The sequence below is a fragment of the Mesoplodon mirus genome, assembly GCF_964341445.2.
Source record: "Mesoplodon mirus genome assembly, chromosome: 12".
In the NCBI taxonomy this organism is placed as follows: Eukaryota; Metazoa; Chordata; class Mammalia; order Artiodactyla; family Ziphiidae; genus Mesoplodon; species Mesoplodon mirus.
In genome coordinates, this window is record NC_138988.1 from 11,670,492 (window position 1) to 11,694,047 (window position 23,556).

A 23,556-nucleotide genomic window follows, 5' to 3' on the forward strand; every position below is an offset into this window, starting at 1 on the left:
CGGGCCCAGCTGCTCTGCGGCATGTGGGATCTCCCTGGACCGGGGCACGAACTCGTGTCCCCTGCATCAGCAGGCGGACTCTCAACCACTGCGCCACCAGGGAAGCCACAGAACCTATATTTTTAATCAGCATAAACAAACTGGTTAGTGAATCTCACCTAGAATGCTCCTTACTTCTTTATTTCTGGCAGTGTCTTCAATGACATAAGGAGAAGCTAGTTCTGATGGTTACTCTTCACAAGTGTTCATTTACTACAGATCAGTACTTGCAAGTTAACTACAGAGTAGGAGTTATTCCTCTCTATGATGGTATAAATTTGTACTCATTTTAAAATAAAGGAACTCAAACTACGACTTAATCAATTTGACATTGACTTCCTGAGTGCATTTGCAAATTATAATTTTGGCCTTCATCCAAAGCTACCTGGACCAGAGTAGCTTTAGACCTGCAAGGCAAAGGTCACTGTGTATGGTAAGCTACTCCACTGGTCTTTAATTTTTAGGAAAAAGTACTTGCAGATCCCTTCCGAAAAACAGGAGGAGTTAATACAGCAACGAAAAAAAGTACAGAAAAAACTCTAGAGAAGTTTCTTAGATAAAAGAAAAACAATTGAAAAGTGCTAGGGGAAAGGAAATTTATTGTAAGAAAGTAAAACAGGTTATGATATCACTTATATGTGGAATCTAAAAAAATGATACAAATGAACTTATTTACAAAACAGAAATAGACTCACAGACATAGAAACAAATTTATGGTTACCAAAGAGGAAAGTGGGGAGGGATAAATTAGGAGTTTGGGAATAAACTATACACACTACTATATATAAAATAGATAACCAACAAGGACTTACTGTATAGCAGAGGCAACTATACTCCGTATCTTATAATAACCTATAATGGAAAAGAATTTAAAAAAGAATACGTGTGTGTGTGTGTGTGTGTGTATGTGTGTGTGTAGAACTGAATCACTTTGCTGTACACCTGAAACTAACACAACACTGTAAATCAACTATATTTCAATTAAAAATTTAAAAAATAAAACAAGTTAATAAAAATTCACAACCTCCTCTATAAACACCGTTCAGATAACTTTCACTTATTAAGTACTACACAGTTCACATAAGAGCTCACTGGGGCCTTGGTAAGTATCCTATGACAGAGGAGTTACCTTAATACCACAAAGGAAAAACAAAAGCTCAGAAAGGTTAAAAGAAAGCAGCCAAAAGAACGAAGTGATGGCCCAGCAGTGATCACCTTCAGGGCTCTCTGATGCCCCAAATCTGTGCTCTTTCTACTAAGTTCACCTACAAACCAGAATCTCATTACTTTCTTGAAGGAGTACTTTCTGTTCTGCACCTCACAGCCCACCAAGACAGTCAACTGTGTTACTAATAGAGAACAGGAACACAGAAAGCCTGAGAAACTGGCTGAGAAGCCCTGATACTGAGCCCCTGAGCCCAATGGGTCCACTGAGAGCAGCGACTTACTGAGAACACTTCTTCCCTGCCTGTCCCTGTGCTGAGTGCTTTATACACACCTCATCTGACCAACCCCTGACCCCATGAAGTAAGCAGTGGTATCATCACCCACCCTCCTGGCTAATGTGCGTGGAGTTGGGATGGGAACTGAGTGGCCTAACTCAAAGAAAACGAATCCTTCGACTAAATGAATTCAATTGAACCAATATTTATTGAGCATCTGCTCTATTCCCATCTGGCCTCTGAATAAAAGATGAATAAATCGGCCAGAGGAGCTGCTTCTTAATTATCCATTTTAATGGACAACCTGGGGGCATCAGCTCAAGCGACCTCTTGGGTTAATGAACATGGTTGCCCATCACCTTCTTCCTGAGATTCTTCCCTGCTTAGTTCTTAAGGCCCTGCGTTGCTCGTGAATCCCATTCTGACTGTAAGATGGCCCCTTGATCTTCCTCTGGTCTCTTTTACAAACTGTCCTTAATTATCTGTGCTCTGCCCAGTTCCCTTCTAGTCAACCCCTTCATTTTCCCAGCTGAGACTTGAACTAGCCAGTGTTTATATTTGGACTTTACCACTTCCCTCTGCTGAGTCTCCCTCATTCCTTTAACTCACTCAACCAATGAACATGTACCAGGGGCCAGGCACAGTGCTCAAGATAGAACAGTATCTGAGACACCTCTCTGCCCTCCCCACTGTAGCTTGCCGTCTAGCAGAACACAGTACAAACTGCCAATTATTAAGCACCTACTGTGTACCAGGCACTATGCTATATTTTCATAAACATTAACTCTAATGCTCACAATAATCTGCAGGGTTGATACTATAACCCTGTTAGAGTAAGAAACGGGGTTCTGAAGTTTCAAGATCTACCCAAGTTCACAGAGCTGCGAAGGGGTGGACTGAGGATTGGAACGCAGCTCTGACCTGCTATAAAAGCCTCCAAAGTTCCGTTGCTGCACCCGGATCCCACATTTCCAGCTGCCTCATGGACCTTCCACTGGCACCTTAAATGCAGCACAGCCCAATCCCAGGCCACCATTTTCCTCCCTCACAAATGTGGGTTAAAAGAAGGGAAGGAAGGAAACAAAACCAGGAAGGACAAAGGTACAACTCTAGCTGGGGAGCAAGACACAGGCTTTTCAGCAGATCAAGTAAGACCTGTTAGGACAGCTTCAAAAATAGGATTCCTTGAAAATAAATATTCTAGAAATCCAGCTTGGACTTTGTATTTTAAATACGCTTAGACAACCTGGGCCTTGCTAGGGACTTACATAACACTTATGTTGAAGATTTATTTCTCTGACCACTCCTACCTGTTGATTGGCTTAAAACTGGTTTCAGAGCAAGGCAGTGGAAGGAGACAACAGGGGGACCAAGAGGAAAAACCCAAAACACAAATTCCTGTTTAATGGTTTCCATTAAATTCATTTGATGGGTTCACTGTGACATCTGGTTTCGCAATACTGTTTCACAATCTCTAGGAGAACGGGTATTGCCATAGCAATTGCCACTATGCAAGTCCAACTGCATAACTATGCCACTATCCGAGTCCAACCTGACTAACCAAAGCAGCTGGCTCTGTAGAACAGCACTTGGTAAGGAGCACGTTCTGGCCTCCAGCAACTCATGTGCTTGGGATCTAACAAGTTCCTGTTGCCCAGTTACACACAAACTGTGTACAGATATTCTAAAAGTCGCATTCTAACTTTATGATACTTTAGAGCACGGGTCCCCAACCCCCGGGCCACGGACCTGTACCTCTCCACGGCCTGTTAGGAGCCAGGCCGCACAGCAGGAGGTGAGCGGGGGCAAGCCCCTGAAGCTTCATCTGCCCTCCCCATGGCTCCCATCACCGCCTGAACCATCCCCCACCCCCCCACCCCGTGGAAAAACTGTCTTCCACGAAACCAGTCCCTGGTGCCAAAAAGGTTGGGGAGCGCTGCTTTAGAGATAACTAAAAGCTAGTAGTGAGGCTCAATTAAATAGAAGGTTACCAACAGTCCCTAAGAAAACATATCTTACTAAAAATTCCATAATTCAAGTTTTAGAGTCAGACAGGTCTGGGTTGAAATCATGGTTTTGCCAGTTAGTAGCTGTGACCATGGCTGAGCACGGTAATTAAATCCTCTGAGCCTCATTTTGCTCAGCTGCAAAATGGGGATAAGACCAACTGTACTAAGCTAATATGAACTCCTTTACATAGGTAATGGAATATAGCAATATCTAATAAACGTACCAGTGATATTATACTGACCGTGAATCACTCTTCTCTTGGAGAAATTACCTTAAGATTATTTGTCTATGCTCCAACCACCCTGGGCCACCCATCAACCCCAGGACAGCCTCCATCTATTTGCATGACAAGGATGGTTACTACTGCTCTTCTGACCACCTGAAACCAAGTCCTGCTTTCATTCTGCAGGCTGTACACACAGACCCGCAGCAAGACTCCCACAGCCACGGACCCAGACATCAGTTCTATAAAGAAGAGCGATTTTTCCAAGTAAAAGAATAATAAAAACACCTCCCAGATCCAGGGATTCAAATCTTCGTAACTCTAACTACACTGACAATCAGCACGCAGGGCTGCTGCACGGCACGACTCCAGGGGCTCCACGTGAGCAGCACGTGCTGGGGCTGGTGTAACATGGCAGCCCTGCCGTCAAGGCTAAAGGACTTCTCACTCCCACCTGCCGCGTACGCCTTCTGGTGAACTCTAGGCACACACTTCAAGTTAAAATGGAGATTTCCAGACATATTTTTAAATAGTGTTAATAACACGCTAGCATTTATTTGAAAGCTGCTTCTCTTTCTAAGATTCGAGGTAAGGAATCAACAAGATTAAAGGGAGGGGAGGGAAGAAGGCATTTTAAGGAGAAAATCAACAACCAATAGAACCATCTGGTACAGAAAACCATTCTCAGGTACTTGATTATCCAAAGGATCCTGGAAAAACCACTCTTCACAAAGAGAAAAGCATCTGTAGCAATGCTCCGCAGAGCGGCTCATCTATAGCCGCTCAGTCCCGAATCCACACCAACTCCAGCTGCCAAGTACCTATTGTGAATACCCTGCATCTATCAATACATTTGTATTTCCTACCTGCAAAGTCGTACTCTGGTCTGAGAAGGGAGAACTGAAGAACGTAGTAACGATGCTCATGACAATTTCGGTGACATACTTCTCCAAAATTGAGTCTGCGTGTTTCCTGTCACTTGTGTTGTTACAGGCCTGGAGGACAATTGGACACTTTAGACATTATACCAAAACCTGCACACCAGTTGTAAAATGAAGAAATCTGTGGTTATTCCTGCTAATTACCCTTAACAAAGGAAAAGTAAAAGCCTGCAAGGCAGTACTTCTCCCCTTAAGAGACAGCAATGATAAAAAATAAATCATGGAAGAAGAGAAACAGATCAACTTGGAAATCATGGTGTGGAATCACAGAACATTAAAATTGGTGTGGGACCTACAAGGCCATCGCTTCCCAATTCCTACCAACTTGCGGCAAATCTAAAACCCAAAAGGTCATAAGAGGCATAATAACTACAATTGTCTACATTGTCCCTAAAAGTAAACTGTTTAAGCCATTCATCTTCTCTAGGCCATAGTTTCCTAAAGCATATAATTAAGATCCTGAATCAAATATTACCACTGAGGTCCACTGTGCATGATATTCTCCAAACCTACAACACTCTTCCATTCAATAAAAACTCTGCTGATATGCAGTACTGTTGAAAACAGTGGGCTGTGACTCAGGATAATCGTATAAGTTTTGGGGTGAAGAGAGACTTCAGATTTCACCTGGACTTTACATAATTTCGCTGCGTAGAATAAGATTAGAGATTTATCAATAGAAGAACAGGTTTAAAAAATTCATTTTATTAAATCAAGTTTTATTACCAAATTCATTAGCCCTCTAATTTGAGATATAAAGTTGTATATAATAAAAAATTATGAAGTAAGGAGTAAAACAATCAAATTTTATTAGCTATCATGCTCTGAGCCCAGTGATGAGCAGTGTGTGGACACATCCAGAGAATGAAGGTGGCAACAGATTTTACAGCGTTTTTGAACAATTTAAGGCAGGGGTCAGCCAAGTTAAGTACTGCTGGCTGTTTTTATAAATAAAGTTTTATTGGAACCCAGCCATGCCCATCTGTTTACAGACTGCTACGGCTGCTCTCATGCTACCAGGGCAGAGTTGTAGTTGTGACAGAAACCGTATGGCCCACAAAGCCAAACATGATTACCATCTGGACCTTCACAAAAAAACTTATCGGAGTCCTGATTTAAAGAGGCAAAGCAGGCCTTCCATTTCAAGCCTAAACCCCCAGATTTATGGGATTAAAAGACTAGGAAGAATTTGAGATAAAAATATAGACATATTTAAATAATACATCAATATATATATATATCTGTGACACCAACACCAGGGTATTATTAAACATAGTCCTTCATTACAAGGAAAGTAAGTTCTTTCAGGCTCCTTGTCTCACACTGGGAATTGTACAGTCAGGAGAAAATACCACATTCTAGCATTCTCCAATGCACCTTGTTTTTTTTCTTTTTAGCATCACAACGTTTCTGAAATTGGTATTCACCTCACAATCATTCTCTCAAGGACTGAATTACTTTCCCCCCACGCGCCCTCCCCCCGAACCCTACCACCACAAAACTCATATGAAATCCATAAAGCGCCTTGTGAGGTCTCAGTCCCATAGCTTTAGAACCAATATTAAGCTCAGTGCAAAACCAAACCAAGAGTACTGAAGCCCACCCCAAAGGCTGGGTCAGGAAAGCAATAGACGGAAAGTGACATGCTTTGCAGGATGCTCGACACCAGACTGTAGGAGATATTATAAACGCTCACACTCAGGAAGGTGTCCTTCGAGGAAAGACTTATTCTCAAAGGAACGAAAAGTTTATAAGTTTGATTTTAGTATGTCCCGGGTTATCATTTACAAATCAACCCATAAAGGATGAGATGAAGACCAGAAATAAACTACCTTCCCTGAAGCTTGACGAGTAAAATCTATTCTCAGCTGGGAGTAAAAGGGTCACGAGAAACGAGACGTGTGGAGAGACGAGAGCCAGGGGCCTCCCGTGCCACAAATCAGCAAGGTGAAATTATGTGACCGCGTCCTTACGTCTGCACAGTGTGACCCAGACCCACACGTACCCCCTTACCTTGCCTCCTTAGCTCCAGAAAGACTTACCCTGCAGATGTCCACAAGGAAATTCTCAAACAATTTCCACATGTGATTACTGGTATAAATCTCCTTCATTTCCACCTCCGTATCCACATAGCAGTGATTTAGGAAGTTAATGTACGCAATTTTAACCTGGAAGAGAGAAACAGGCTTTTCTCAAAAACCAACTTAGTACGTGTGGAACTGATTAGTTCCCTCATTTTAATAGTGACAAGGATGGACCATGATAGTCATTCCATTTTCCCCTGCACGCTTTAACTTCTATGATTTTTTTTTTTTTTTTTTTGGCAGTATGCAGGCCTCTCACTGTTGTGGCCTCTCCCGTTGCGGAGCACAGGCTCCGGACGCGCAGGCTCAGCGGCCATGGCTCACGGGCCCAGCCGCTCCGTGGCACGTGGGATCTTCCCGGACCGGGGCACGAACCCGTGTCCCCTGCATCGGCAGGCAGACTCTCAACCACTGCACCACCAGGGAAGCCCTCTATGATTTTTTGATATTCAAAATTCACTATTATAAAACTCAAAAACAAAGCTTTTGGAAGAGAATATGTTCATGACCTCAAGGTAAAGAATGGAACAAAAAACACTGATCATAGAAGAGAAGATGGACACGTTTGACTACATTAAAATTAAGAATTTCTGAGACACCCATGGTGGGTCCAGTGGTTAAGACTCCATGCTTCCACTGCAGGGGGCATGGGTTCGATCCCTCATCAAGGAACTAAGAAAAAAAAAAAGAATATCTATGAAATGGCACTGTTACAAGAGTTAAATGACATGATTTGGAAGAAACTGTTTGCAATGCATATCCCCCACAGAGAATTCCTACAGATTTGTGCATATAAGATGGCCATGCCAAAGGAAAAACAGGCAAAAAATCTGATCTGCTATTTACTTAAAGGAATATCAAATCTCAAAAACAACATATGGAAAGGGATTGAATCTCATTTAGTAATCAAGAGGATAGAAATTAAAACCACTATGAGATATCATTATACACCCACCAGATTGAAAACAAATATATACTAATAAAGGGTCTGATAACAGCAAGGGTTGGCAGGGTCTGGGAGCAACAAGAGCTCTGGGGGAGGGGTGGCCACTGGAGTAACTGCTGGAAACTACTTCACATTATCAAGTCAAAGGGGAGAAATGCACCTTGTATGACCCAGCACTTCTAAGTATACCCCCGGCAGAGACGTGTACACGTGTGGGCCAGGACACACGCACTGGTCCTAAGAGCCAAAAAGCAAAAATAACCCAAATGAGCATCAACAGACGTACAGAAAATCATATTGTGGGACAATGACACGGAGCAATGCTCCAAAGCAAAGGAAATCAATACAGGTGCGTATGTCAGGATGGATGAATCCTAACACCACACAGTGGAACAGGAAAAGGCACAAAATAGTGCACAAGGAAGTTCAAAAGTGGGCAAAACTGAATTATACTGTTTAGGGATGTACAAAGAAAACTACATAAGAGCCACGTCACAACTATGCCTCCATGAGGGAGCCCTCTGGGGGAGGTTGGGGACTGGAAACGGACACAGGCGGGGAATGAAGCACATTTCCTGACCTGGGTGGTTACACAGCTGCTATCTTCGTAATTATTCTTATACTGCACAAGTCACGTCTATGTGCTCTCTGTACTTAGGTTGTATTTCAAACAAAAATGCGTAAAAAACAAGCTATTATACCTCACTTATGCATAGTAAGAGAAATGCAAATTACAACTATATCGAAACACCACATCCATATATCAGGGATACGAGAATCCAAATGTTTGATAATACACTGTATAAACCAGACTGTGAGAAAAATGCTATTTTTTATTTCCTTCTTCTTATTATTATCACATTATATAATAAGCTGGTTCAACATTCATGGAAGACAATTATGGTATCTCTGTACAATGAAATTTTATACAACTATAAAAAAGGAATGTAGAATCTCTTCATGGACTTATATGAAAAAAAATTTACCTGGAATGTCACCTTTTGTGTTAAAAAAGGGAGGGGGGGCAGGAGAATAAAGTATATAAATTTATAAATGTTTTTATGCAAAACTCCAAAAGGATACACAAGAACCTAATAAATAATTTTCTGAGGGGTGTGGGGACCAGGTAAAGAAGATTTTCCATAGTTTACTCCTTTATGGTCTTCGCTATTTGAATTTTTCAAAATGTATTAACTTTTCCAACATTAATCTAAAAACAGTATATATATTTAATATATACTACATATGCTATATATATATAAATATATGTATATTTAGTTTAAAATATAAACTGAGTATATATTTTAAAACATACAAAGATAAAATATATACTGTATGATCCATTTTTTTGTTACTAGCTAATGTATATGAATAGGGAAACAGAAAGCTGGAAGAATTTACTTCAAAAACCTAAGAGGTATTTACTACGGGCAGTGAAATGGTAGATTACTTCATTTTCTTATTGCTTACCTGTAGTTCTTGAATATTTTACAGTCGACATTCATTATTTTTGCAATACAAGTTTTTGGTGTTTTTTTTTGTTTTTTTTTTTTTTGCTGTACACGGGCCTCTCACTGTTGTGGCCTCTCCCGTTGCGGAGCACAGGCTCCGGACGCACAGGCTCAGCGGCCATGGCTCACGGGCCCAGCCGCTCCGCGGCATATGGGATCCTCCCAGACCGGGGCACGAACCCGTATCCCCTGCATCGGCAGGCGGACTCTCAACCACTGCGCCACCAGGGAGGCCCCAAGTTTTTGTTTTAAAGAATATATTTACAGAGTTAAGTTTTACACTGGTATGAACTGTATCTCAATGCACGTTTTTCTCATTTCTGAGAAGTTCATTCAGGTCAATGCTCTTTGCTCAACACGTGGAATCATTCATTCCACAGAGCTGAAGCCCTCCAGCAGTTTCCCATTCTTCTTCAAGGAGACAGACGGAAAAATTTACTTGCCCCATCATTCCTCTCACCCCAAACCAATGCTCAAGAAGATGCTGTTTCAGCCAATGGAAATCTCACGACAAAATGAGCTGCAGGTGTCAAAACTGTGAGGTCCCACCTAGGTCAGTGGAAGACTCCCATCCAGCCACAGCCCCACACACCACGAGGAGAGACATGAGCAGGGCCCACCCATCCTGGGGATAGAGTCGCTCACCTCGGGGATGCAGTCCTCGTGGGTCACCACGCGGACAATGTCATCCAGCGGGAGCAGGGAGTTGCACTTGATCTCCGTGTAGACGTTCTTGCCCTCTGTGCACACGGCCAAGAGCTCGACCAGGTGGATGTGGTACATGAGAGGGCTGTTCTCATCCATCCGGTCCCGTTCCGACCTCATCATCTGGATCAGAGTCTGGAAAGAGGCTCTGTCGTTGTAGAATACGAGGACATCCTCTCCTGCATTAACCAGCTATAATCAAAAGAATAAGACTTGCTTATAGCACAAGTTGGCAGGGATGGGGGAATCACTAAAAAAAAAAAAAATCTATTCACGAAGAAAGAGATGTTCTGTTAGCATTTACCTTCCAAAACCAGTAGCACCTGTACTACTGACCTCACCTAGATCTCATTCATTTATATTACTAAACCACTACAAATCTTCAGCAGCAGCATTTTCATTCACAGATATAAAAATACCACAACAGTCCTAAAAAACTATCGGGGAAGAGAAAGTCTACATACCAGCATTCATGTATCTGGTAAAAATGTAGATTTCAACCTTGCACTTGTATTTCCAAACTAATAATTAGGCTATGATTTTTGTTTTTAAAAATGTTTCCATCTCCTTTTCATGCCTTATAAGTACTCTTCTTACAACTCTTTCATACGCTGCCTTATTTCTTCACAATCACAAATTATCCAATCTTAATTAAGATACGCCTTCCTTTCAACACTCAAAGAGTCAAGGCATTCCTATTCGTAACTTGTCTCCCGGGGACTGGGACTTCTCATAACTCTACTTAAGAATTAATCACTTTCACCACTGCATGAAATACAAAAGATCCAAAAAGGGCCGGCACAGAAGTCAAAATAAATACGGTCAATATTGCTTACTTAATAATAACTAACCTTTATAAACTCTGATTATGTGCCAGATACCATGATTACTTACAACAGCGACTAGAGTAACACAGCAGACTTCCAATAAACGGTAGCTATTATTGTCATCATTATCTGATTTAACCTGCCTATCAGCTCCTCAAGTGAATATCGCCATGCCTTCATTTACAGAAACCCACACTGAGGGTTTGAGAAGTCAAATAACACATCCCGAATCACATGGCCAGGGACATGGTACAGCCAACATTCGCATCCCAGGTCGAGCCAACACTTTTAATGACACTGCACCACTTTTCACTGAAATCATATATGTAGATAAGATTATAAACCCAAGTGTTAAGTGCATTTACTTGAGATTCCTTTTTTTTTTTTTTTTTAAAGGTGGAAGGATGGATGAAACCAAGCATATGCAGACGCCGAAGTTGCAGGAGTGACAGAGGACCTTCCTGGCCAGACGGCATACATGGGACACTGACGTCCCACAGAGAACCAAGGGGTACTTTGCCCCAATTCCACTGACCAGCTTCTTGAGAATCATCAAGCAACAATTTTTCCAGCTAATTAATTTGGTGAATAATTTTTTTTTTTAAGTCGTAGAATCTACAAGAAGGGATGCTCTGGCTCAAAGGGTTCTACCCACACTTAACCTCCATCCACTGTATTTTGGTTCAGTATTCCTGGGGGTGTTTTTCCCTCTCAGAAGAATCCAAGCCAATGATCCTTAAAATAAACAGAATTATTGCTACAAAAACTAGATCAGACTCTTGCCTGTATCTATAGCTTAAGCTCACAAACACATAATTACACACACTTACACACACACACGCACACAATTACTTTCTGTCCCTTCCTATGGCTCCTGGACAGGGTGCCAGTTCATACTGATAAAATTAAATAATTTTTAAGCTCCTATGGAACACCAGAGGAAGATATATAGAAATCCATAGTTGTCACCTCAGCCATGACCATGTCTTGGCACTTTTTGATGAATTTCCCTTCAGCCTTGACAATCGTCTGCAAGAACTTGATGTACTGGACGTTTCGACCGTGAGTCTCAATGCAGTGAACAAAGTGCTGGACGACTCTCTCGTTGATCTCACTACACAGCTGGAAATTGTTCATGAAGATGTGCTGCATCGTGACTGCCTCCAGGATCTGGCACAAGAGTGAGGGCGGGGGCACAGGCACATGGTCAAAGGAAGGCCAGAGCAGAGGACCAAGTGAGAAAAAGAAGAGTCCACGACAAACACAGAGAGGGGGGCATTTAACCCCGTGAAAGCATCCTTCTCCATTCTCGCTTCTGTATCGCCTTCCTTTTTACTCAACTTTTTCAATAAACACATAGGGCACTAAACTAATCATTAGTTTTCTGCTGAATGAATTCCAGAGGGACCATCAGCACCCAGATCAAGAAATAAAACAGGCTGCCTTTATGGCCTACCCCCCAGTTTTACTACTATTTTGACTTGCACAACCATAGATTTGTTTTGCCTGTTCTCGAACCTCACGCAACCTCTTCTACCTGGCTTCTTCAACATTACTTTTGCATGTTGTCATCCATGTTGTTGCATGTATTACTAATTTGTTCCTTGTCACCGCTATGTACATTCCATTGCATAGCTATACCACAATGCATTGATCTGTTCTATTGTTGATGGGCATCTGGGGGAGTATCTAATTTTAAGAGTAAGTAGTTACACAATTCTTATGACAAATACAATGAACAGTGTGAACAGTGCCGCTCTGAACATTCTTCTAAACGTCTTCTGATAAACACAATGTATGCATCTCTGTTGGCTTTATACCCAAGAGTCGAACTGTTGGGTTGCAGAATTTAAATATGTTTGGCTTCGGAAGATACTTCCAAACAGCTTTGAAAGATGTTACCAATTTACATTGTACATTACAGCTACTCTGTATCCTAGTCAACACTTAGTAATGTCAGTCTTTTCATTTTAGTCACATTTTGTTGTATGCATCTTGGTTGATTTGCATTTCTCTGATGATTAACCATGTTGCGGGCCTTGTCATATTTATTGGCCATTTGGATAACCTCTACTGTGGAGTGTCCCGTTGTTAAATTTTTTGTCCATTTAAAAAAGTGGGCTCTGGGGCTTCCCTGGTGGCGCAGTGGTTGAGAGTCCGCCTGCCGATGCAGGGAACACAGGTTCGTGCCCCGGTGCGGGAAGATCCCACATGCCGCGGAGCAGTTAGGCCCGTGAGCCATGGCCGCTGAGCCTGCGTGTACGGAGCCTGTGCTCCGCAATGGGAGAGGCCACAACAGTGAGAGGCCCGCGTACCGCAAAAAAAAAAAAAAAAAAAAAAAGTGGGCTCTGTATTTCCTTACGGACTCTCCTGAGTTTGATACCTATTCTGGGTATGAACTCGTTGCTGGACTCGTACACTGTGTCTTCTCCCACTCTGGCTTGTCTTTGCTAACTTAATGGTGTCATTTGATGAACAGAAGTTCTTAATTTTAAAGAAGTCCAATTTATTGATATTTTCCTTGATGACTAGTGCTCTTTGCATACTGTGTGAAAAAACTTCCCTTTCCACAAGGTCATGAAGTTATTTTCACGTTCTCTTCTAGAAGCTTAATTTTCTACTTTTTACCCAGACTTACTGAGTTATTGGGTTTTATGACTAGTATGAGGTAGGGGGCTTTAACCTTTTCATTTTTTGCGTTTTCTTTTTCTTAACATGACAAAGAGGGAATATTACCCAACAACGCAGTAGTCCTTTTCCTGGAAAGCTCCAGCAGTACGGATAAGTGAGTGTTTCTGTGTGTTTCTGTGTGTGTATGTGAAGGTGTGTTCATGTACAAAGATGTCCTTTGCAGTACTGTTCACAAGCCAAAATCAGACACTGCCTAATTGTCCATTAATACAGGAACTGGTCTAAAAAAAGTTACAGCCATTCTACAGAATGCCATTTAGCCATGAAAATGAAAGAGAAAAGTTTATATATTTTTCACTTGCAAAGACAGCCAAGATGTGTTAAGTGAAAAGAGCAAAATGCAAAACAATTGGGTGGAGTGTACCACCACCTTCTTTTAAAAAAAGCATATTACACATTTAATATATTTTTAAAAACATGTTTAACTAAAATGTAACATAATTATGTTTTACATGGATATATGATGTTTTGTATAAACACAGAAAACTTGATGCATGACCTCAGGAGGTTGTGCCTGCACTGTGAGAATCAGCACTTTGCTATGGTTGGAGTTTGATGCAGTGAGGACTGTTATTAAGAAAAAATATCAATTTATCTTACCTTTGCATCCACCACCTCTTCCCCCCTCCTTCTACCTTTTCTCCCAAAAAGATGGGGAGTATTTACATCCTCCAGAGTGTTGATCAAAATATTCCCCGTTGGAATGAATGTTGCCTCATAACAATTCCCAGCGGCCACAACAGCAAAAGAACAAGGTGTTCTTCTCGCTTCCTGCTTCCCCACCCTCCTCCCCACACAGATTTCCAGACAGGCTTCCAGTCTTACCCCTGGGTTGAGAAACAGGTTTATATGTTTGTGGAGCAAAGCCTGATTCTGCTGGTTGCCAGCACAGAAATTCTGCAGAAACTCGTGAGCCAGCCTCATTATCTCCTGCATCTTGGTGTCTTCGGCCTGTGTGGAGGGAGAGAGACAAAAAACAGGTTGAAAACAGGGCTATGGCTTTGACTAGAGAAGGTTGACAGGAGAAAGTACTGATCTCTAGGCCAGGAGGCCAGGTTCGATGACACCCCCATCCCCTCTGACTAATGTGGGGCTCTGGGAGTGTTTGCTGGGGGCGGGCTGTGTGAAAACATTGGGGGACTGCACTGCTGACCCTGCAAAGAAGCCAACAAGTTGTTTATACGTCATGGAGAAAAGTGAATTCTCTCCCACTAGCTTTGGGCAGAAATGAAATGATTTTATTGGGGAAAAGGGCAATAGAGAGTGAAAGCTAAGAGGAAGTGTCTGGAATTCCACTGTCTAGCAATGGCTGACATCTCTGAACTCCCTACTTCTGAAAATATGGACGGACAGCAGATGGGAGCCGACTTCCTCACTGGCCATAAACACACACCTCCCCAGCTCTCGGGCATAAATTTTTAAGTTGCCTTAACCTGTGGACACGCTAACATTTGGCAGTAGCTAACATGGCACAGTGGAAATCTCTTTAGATTCCAAGTTAGGGCACAGGTATCTGTCTTAACTCCTTTCCCTGTCACTTCAGGCACATTAGTTAACCTAAGACTTAGTTTTCCTACCTATAAAATCAGGATAATATGTGTCTCAGGCATTTCACATGGTTGATTACGATATTCTCATTTCATATATCAAAAACAGACACTCGATAAGCAACAAGGATAGATTGTACAGCACAGGGAAGTATAGCCATTATCTTATAATAACTTTTAATGGAGCAAAATCTATAAAGATACTAAATCCCTTTGCTGTACCCCTGAAACTAATATTGTAAATCAACTATGCTTCAATTAAAAAAAAAATACACTCAGGGCTTCCCTGGTGGCACAGTGGCTGAGAGTCCGCCTGCCGATGTAGGGGACATGGGTTCGTGCCCCGGTCCGGGAGGATCCCACATGCCACGGAGTGGCTGGGCCCGTGAGCCATGGCCACTGAGCCTGCGCGTCCGGAGCCTGTGCTCCGCAACGGGAGAGGCCACGGTAGTGAGAGGCCCGCGTACCGCAAAAAAAAAAAAAAAAAAAAAAAAAAAAAAATATATATATATATATATATATATACTCAGTATTTGTAAAGAGTTGTATGCCTATGACAAGACAATTATATAAAACCTCTTGCCACTCTGCCCAGTTCTAAACAAGCCACCGTTTCCAATAGTAAAAAGGCCCCAAATGGAAATCATCCCTCAGATTCATAGAGCCCACGTCATCTTCCTAAGTCATCGCACATACTTCGCCTCATTTCAAGGGCCAGAAAGTGTAGCAGTTGGGAATGCAGGCCTTGAAACCAGGCTGCCTGGCCCTTATGCCAGGTCTACACCTTCCAAGCTGTGTGACCTTGGGCAGGTGACTTAACCTTTCAGTTTCCTCATCTGTAAAATGGAGCTAATGACACACACACTTCCTACTGTGGTTACGATGATTAAATGAGAAAATTCATGTCAAGGGCTTAGACAGTAATGACTCAGTAAATGTTAGCTATTGGTACTGGTCTAGAATGAGTGTCAGCAAATTTTTTTCTTACAGGTCCAGATACATACTTTAAGGGTTTATGGGTCAAAAAGCAAAACAGAAGACATTACGCACGAACTGCTATAACCCCTGAAAATTTAACTATTCAAAAACGTAGCAACCATTCTTATCTCATATGCTGTATAAAAACAGGTGGTGGGCTGGAAGTGATTCATGTCTGCAGTTTGCCCACCCTGGTCTAGACAACAACCCTGTGAGAAAACAGAAGACATCTGCCAAGAACGCTGACGGAAGGAATCCGAACTGTCAGTGTGACAATCAAACAAAGCAGGAGATTTAAAAGGACACTGTTAGCCAGTCTCAGAACAACAGAACGGGTATTACATTTGCCTCCCATTTACAGAGAGAGGGGCAAAGCTTCTAGCTCTAAGAAACAAGAGGGTTTTGGACAGACACCGCAGCAGCCTTGAACCACTCTGCATTCTTCCGCTTCTTCAGCTTAGAGAGGAATCTCCTGGTGCACAAGCTAACTAAAAAGCTTCTGGCCTTCAAAGCAGACCTTTACAGGGCAAGCAAGCTCATAAAGACATAACAAGAGGTTAGCTGTTGGCAGGAATCCGTCCACTGTTCTCACACACTGGGATGGCTGTACCCAACCAAAAACCAGACAAACTACACGCACACACACATACACAATCTTCTGACTTTGAGCCACCAATTCCAACCGAATCTGGTTCCTATAGATCGACTCAACACTGCTCTGTAAATGAATGTCTCTCATTAGGGGAACGTTATTATGGGGCAAAGCCAAGGCCAGCAAACTCCCTCCTCACATTCTTCACACAGAGGGAGGTAAACCCACTTGCTCTTTCTAGTCAAAACGTCAGCCACATTCGGATGACACCCACACCTGTCTACATTAATTCCAACGTAGTTAAGTAGCTGACCTATTGGAGGCATTAAACTTGTGCTTTACTGGTGGCTGGTGAAAGGCCTGACTCATCTGATTCACACAGGCACCGTGACTGAGCAGGAGGCCTTGGCAGGGAACTTCCTAAAGCGCAGGGCAGCAGGTAAAGGTGTGTTACCTACTAAGGTGAGGTACAGGTAAGGTGGAAGGCACACAGGTCCAAGACCCGGGCTCCACAGGTGAGTGGGGCTGACTCTGCAAGGTGCAGCTGGGCCTTCCAGGCAAGTTACTAAACCTCTCTGGCCTCGGTTTTCTCATTTAAAATGGGGCTTCTAATAGTACCACCTATCTCATCAGGGTGTCCTGAGGGTTAAATGAGCAAATGACGTAAAGGCCTCAGCACAGTGCCTGGCACCCTGCAAGCACTAGGCAGTGAACCTTCTTCAGGTGACGCTTCACTAGCGAGTCTCTGGGAGCCACTGGCAAACTCAAGAGACCAGCGTCTATGCCTTTGGACTCTAAACTTCCCCAAGCCTCGGTCTCCTCATCTATCACGTGGCAACACCAAGATCGCCATACTGGGTTTTAGAAGCTTGAACGAATGCTTCTGAAAGTGCCGTCAGGCCACACGGATGCAAATGTTATCCTCCTTCCCTGAACCCCATCACTAGTGATGCCAAATGCTAACATGAAAAATGGTAGATGCAGTGTAACAGCTAGCAACAGACCAGAAGACTTAGAGCCAAGCAGTATCTGATAGATGCAACTCAACCAGCTGTCAGCACATGAGTGAGGACCTGGAGTGGGCGAGTCCCATGTCCCCACATGCATTTAGTAACTTGTAGTGCTTACATGCCTGAGTAACACTGCAGACGAAACTGTACAGCACAAGCCCATGTGCAGAGACAGCTCTGTCATCAGACCTTTGTATTCAGAGCAAGCTGTCCCCTCCAGCATGGTACGGGAGTAAGGAGAGAATACACAGACTGCTCCTTCTTTATAGAATCTTCCAAGTGGAGGGAGGTTATAGGTGGTTTTGTTTCCTTGTTAGGATGCTCTGTTTGTTTCATATAAATTACCTAAGACGGCTTTATAGTGACAATCATCACATCAGCTTCATTTCTTCACCAACCGCTCCCAAGTGCAAAGGGTTTGGGGAAACCCAGGAACCCGCCCCCCACCCCGTGGAGCGGCAGCCGTGGATGTGGACGCCCACCTTCTCGTAGGGGATCTGTAGTAGCTCCAGCACCACGGCGTGGGCGCCCATGTTCCGGAGCAGGCGTTGCTGCTGCTTCCTGCTCTTCCTCACCGAGGCGCCCTCTTGGACACAGAGTTTGCTGAGTCGAATCAAAATCTGGTACAAAGAAAGAATCGAAGTTTCTCCTCTGACCCCCATCTCAGTTCCGAGGACCTAACCTACAGCCTAGTGACTACAGTTCGTGATACCTCACTGTATACTTGGAATTGGCTAAGGGAGTAGATCTTAAGCCTTCTTACCTCTCCCCACCGGCTCCCCCAAAAAACCTAACTATGTGAGTGATGGATGTTTAATTAACTTGACTGGGGTAAGCATTTCACAGTGCATATGTATATCAAATCATCACTTTGTCAAGTATATTATAATTTTGTTAATTACACCTCAAAGTTGGAAAAAAATTTTTTAAGAAAAAGGAAATCCATCTCAGAAAACTAGGAAGTGTAGTTGGAAAAAAGATTGCAGGGGGTGGTGTGGACAGGAAGGCAAAAGGATCACAATATATTAAGAACATAAGACGAGGGAAACTCCTCTAACTTGTACTATCTCTATTGATTGTATTAAACCAAATCCACATAGGGCTAAGAACAAGTCTTCCAGAATAACCAATGGATTACGGCTCCATCAGCAAGTGGGATGGTTTCAGATCTCCTAAAATGATATGACTCAGCATCATTGCCAAGGACTTGGGAAGAATTTGCTCTAGGGTAAAAAACACCAAGCGCCAACCTCCCAACTTTGAACCAGCCTATGCAAAGATTCCTAAGGAGCTATGGTTCTCATTGGTGGGTACTACATGCCAGCCGCTGAGGTAAATCCTTGACAATTTCACCACTTAACTCTTCCTTCAACTGTAAACCTTCAGAAGTATAGGTGCTGGAGGCACCTATACAAGGTGAGGAGACTGAAGACACACAAATAATAAGTGGCAGAGCTGGATTTGAACCAAGACCTGACACTGAAACCCATGCACTTAACCTCAGAGGTGTACTTTCTCCCTGTTACACCTTCCATGAAGGGAAAAGCTCAAGAGGGGGCACTTACCTCTTTGACCACCCTGTAGTTATAGCTGCTGGTGCTCTCATGCTTCTGTGACTTGTTATTCCCCTCCTAGGAACCAAGATGAACATGAGTGGGGTTTGTACAACTCTTAGGTTCCTGTCTGTTTGTTAGGATTAGCATCACAGTTTAGGAAAGAACGGGAGTTTTGCAGCGTTTTCCAGCTGTCATGCTGGGTTTGTGCCTGTCATTCACTTGCTCACAACTCAGCTCCCCTCTGATGGGAGAGGATGCACATTATTGCACTGATGGGGGAGAAGATGATGGTCCAGGCACGGCTGGAGAACAGGTTCTTTCCCAAGTACATCTGCAAGGGACACCTGGTGCTAGTTCACTCAAAGTCTGTTCTACATGGGCCAAGGTGGCACGAGAGATGACGCTGAACTTGTATTTGTAGCTCACTTCCTGGAAGAATGGCTGTCACCCTGTTAACAAGCAGACCTCTTGAGAATCAAGCCCATCCTATAATCTGCATTTTTATCTAAAACCGGAGGAGGACATTTACTTGTTCTGAGGACCCCATCCATCTCCTCCTGCAGCGTTAACTTGTGTGTCACCCACCTCTGTTTTCTTATGTTCATTTTCACCAGATGCACCGTCCATGGCCTCATCAGGGCCCTGCCCTTTGTACACCCAAAGCTCTGACTTCTCCACGATGGATCTCAGTTGGTCCAAGTCTTGTTTGATCTGTTTGTAGTTGTCGACATCTTGGCTGGTAACAAGCAGTTGAACCTGAACGAATGCAATTCATTAATGACTCACAATAGCCTCTCAGACAGACAATGCCAACAACACACACAAACACACACACACACAGCAACCCGACCTACCTGTTTGAAGGCCTGCAGGACCTCCTGCCTCTGACTGAAGTGCCGAAAGAGGAGCTGCAGGGCCCCTGACACCAGGGGTGGGTAGTCATGCATCGTCAAATGCAGCAGGACCCGGAGGAAGGTTCTGCCGCCGTGGTCATCCAGGTCCAGTGGCGTGTTCTCCTCACTGAGGGGAAAGGCCAAATGAGCCAAGACGCCCTCTCCCGTGCCCTTGGGCCCAGACACACCTCACCTAGTGAGATTCCTAACTCTGTAGCCCCCCTCAGCCGACCTGGCTTTTCATTGCCTCATTTAACAACATACAACCTTATTTGCTCTTCAACTATATTCTGAGGTGAGGGGGCAGTCAAGCTGTCCCAACTGGGGGCTTCCCTGGTGGTGCGGTGGTTAAGAATCCGCCTGCCAATGCAGGAGACATGGGTTCAATCCTTGGACTGGGAAGATCCCACATGCCTCAGAGCAACTAAGCCCGTGCGCCACAACTACTGAGCCTGCACTCTAGAGCCCACGAGCCACAACTACTGAATCCAGCGCGCCTAGAACCCGTGCTCCACAACAAGAGAAGCCACGGCGATGAGAAGCCTGTGCACCGCAACGAAGAGTAGTTCCCGCTCGCCGCAACTAGAGAAAGCCCGTGGGCGGCAACGAAGACCCAATGCAGCCAAAAATAAATAAATTTAAAATAAATTAAAAAAATAAAAAGATGTCACAACTGTCTAATTTTTAATCAAAGTCCCCACCCTCCCACAGTGACAGGCCTGGCTTTGCAACCAGATTCCCAACTGGCGTTCTGCTGGGCTTCACCTGTGGTTTGAGAGCTGCACACAGCTGTGTTTCTCCCAAGTTGCTAGTTTATTTTTTATTTAAGATGCCCTGATTCAGCACCTAGCAAACCCTCTGTGGTGACGGATGAGCTTTCTTTATGTCTAGTCTGTAGCCAACTGCTGTCTTGGTCTGTACCATGGTCCACTGATGGTGCACTTGGATGCGGTCACAGGGTCCAACTGCCACCAAAGTGCCCAAAGGCTCACTTATCTAAACTGGTAGCAAGCGCTTTGGTCCCACAGACCCCACTTTGCGGAGTGTTGCCGTGAATCACCCCAACTCAGTGTTCCTCCAACTGGGGTTAATCAGTATATTATCAGGGGTTCTCTCAATATCTACGGTAACTTGACTGTGTGTTACTTATACAAGTAAAAATGCAATAAGCACATGCTGGAGCAAATGGCAGGCCACCTCGAACCTGAGCGCTGCCACTCCATTTTTGTGTCAGTGCCCAATTTGTATTTCCAGTCAAATGAAGGCCGAATGCTGGGACCTTTGTGGCTGCAGACAAGCAAGGAAGCCACAGATGGGACTCAGTGAGTAAATCCTCTGTTCGTGCTACGTGCTCCAAAAAGGTGTGAAGAAGCTTTCGTTGCTGTTCAATATGAGGAAAGTGGTGGGAGAGCTGAGACACCACCCAGCAGACCGAAATGACATCATGTTAAACTCAAAACCCCTGAGTTTCAGAAGAGCAACCTCTTCCATAGAGTAAATGCTGCTGCTAAGTCAAATTTCACAGGTTTTACATTAAGCGCTGCGGTAGACTGTTAACATCGGTGGCCCCTCTCTGGTCTAAACACTCTTGTATACGTCCCTCCCACACTGATGCTGGGCTCAGCCGGGCAATTTGCTCTGACCAATAGGACGTTAGCAACATGATGCAAGCAGAGGCTTGCTTAGTGCTTGCACACTGTTGGGCTCTACACTTAGAGCCAGTCACCAAGCTATGCAGAAGCCCAAGATACTCGTGTGCAGAGAGAGACAAGTCCCAGCCTTACTGACACCTCCACCAAAGAGCCAGAAATGCGAGAAGAGCAACATGAATGTGCCAGCCCCAGTCACAGCTACCACAGCTGCACGACAGACCCAACAGGGACCAACAGAAGAAGCATCCAGCTGAGCCCCCGTCAACCCACAGAACTGTGAGAGGCAATAAAATGACTGTTGTTTTAATCCATTAAGTTTTTTTTGTTTTTTTTTTCGCTACGCGGGCCTCTCACTGCTGTGGCCTCTCCCGTTGCGGAGCACAGTCTCTGGACACGCAGGCTCAGCGGCCATGGCTCACGGGCCCAGCTGCTCCACAGCATGTGGGATCTTCCCGGACCGGGGCTCGAACCTGGGTCCCCTGCATTGGCAGGCGGACTCTCAACCACTGCGCCACCAGGGAAGCCCTAATCCATTAAGTTCTGAGAGTAGGTTATTACATGGCAATAGGTAACTCAACCAAGTCTGCATATTCTAAGAGTTATGCATAGAGGGTGTTTATACCAAGTTTGCCGGTGTTTGAGGCTTATAGGTATTTGAGTCTTGTAACAATGTTTTGAGTCAACACTGAGCAATCTCATCCTTTAGAAAAGGGTTCATACATTAATCTCATGTTAGGGACAATGAAAGAACAGTATAAGTGTCTGTGTCCTTTTCATCGCTGCTTGGCTTCTAAAGGGCTTGGGGGTGACTGCAGCCCATTAGCAGCAATGATCTTGCTACACTCACTCTGTTTTGAGCCCCCCCTTTCTTTCAACTCTATTTCCTCACCATTTAAAAAAGTTCTGTCATGTGTGTACTTTGGGAAACCTCCGTCAATTCTTTCTGTTGTAAGCAGGAAACACACACACACATGAACCCAACTAAGATCACTCTGACCTGAGTACTTAGAGTTATGAAGAGAGCAGTCAAACAACCTAAACCCGAAGACTAAACGTTTCCTAGTACAGTAAAGGGGAAGCCTCCCCCATCTTAGAACCACCTACAAAACAGAAAGTGAAAATATACTTTCCTTCCTCCAAAGATGCCCTCGGCCTGCTCTTCAATGTGTTCAAAATCAAGAGCACCTGTAAAGTCAGAGAAGAGAACTTCAGGTGCAGGAAGGGGTGAAAACGCGCTGCTCGTGAACTTCCCCCCAAACACGCTCGCCCCTGCCCCTCAGGCCTCGATAGGTGGGGTTATTTCTACCACCACCGTTCTCCTTATCCATCACCACTATTTCCTGGGCAGGGAAAAGCATCCACCATAAGTAAAAGTTGGTAGTGGACAGTAAATTTTCTTAGAGAGTTTTGTTTTGGGTTTTTTGTTTTTTTGTATTTCACCGTAACACTAGAACCCTCAGCTGTCTTATGACTAAGACACTCCAAGATGGAAGGAAATAAGATCTATCCCAGAAGGGATCTGGGCCCTTTCAATTATTCCCCTGCCCCAAAAGGGTAACTCCCAGGGTCTCATTCTAAAATGCAGTCATCTTCAAAAACGTTCACATATTACCCTTGTTCTAGAACATACTCTTTGGACATCCAGTTTTCATGAGGCCCAGGTCCCATTTTATGGCTGAAGCCCCATTCTGGCATCACTAACCTGGTACATTACTTGGTCCCTCTTGGCTGCTGCTTCCGGAGGATGTTTCCGAAGTCTGGGAATTGCTTTCATCAAACTCCCGCTTAAATATACACAGGAGGCAGGAGATCCTATAATCCAACCTCACATTCAAAATAAACTAAAGATTCAAGCGGAAATGGAAACAGATTGGTTACATTAGCAGACCACCTGGAACATTCTGCCAAG

At 43.9% G+C, this 23,556-nt stretch overlaps 1 protein-coding gene across 1 annotated transcript in view; it reads right to left on the reverse strand.

Moving 5' to 3' along the window:
• Window positions 1-23,556, reverse strand: part of ITPR1 (inositol 1,4,5-trisphosphate receptor type 1) — a 329,901-nt gene that overhangs the window by 135,141 nt on the left and 171,204 nt on the right. Inside the window, exons 25-35 of the mRNA XM_082638311.1 lie at window positions 23,350-23,488; window positions 22,774-22,832; window positions 19,957-20,118; window positions 19,688-19,858; window positions 19,112-19,177; window positions 18,029-18,166; window positions 14,245-14,370; window positions 11,698-11,898; window positions 9,842-10,093; window positions 6,698-6,823; window positions 4,581-4,709 (exon numbers count right to left, since the gene is read on the reverse strand). Coding sequence (XP_082494437.1) covers window positions 4,581-4,709; window positions 6,698-6,823; window positions 9,842-10,093; window positions 11,698-11,898; window positions 14,245-14,370; window positions 18,029-18,166; window positions 19,112-19,177; window positions 19,688-19,858; window positions 19,957-20,118; window positions 22,774-22,832; window positions 23,350-23,488 — 1,569 coding nt within the window. The remainder of the gene's footprint in view (window positions 1-4,580; window positions 4,710-6,697; window positions 6,824-9,841; window positions 10,094-11,697; window positions 11,899-14,244; window positions 14,371-18,028; window positions 18,167-19,111; window positions 19,178-19,687; window positions 19,859-19,956; window positions 20,119-22,773; window positions 22,833-23,349; window positions 23,489-23,556) is intronic.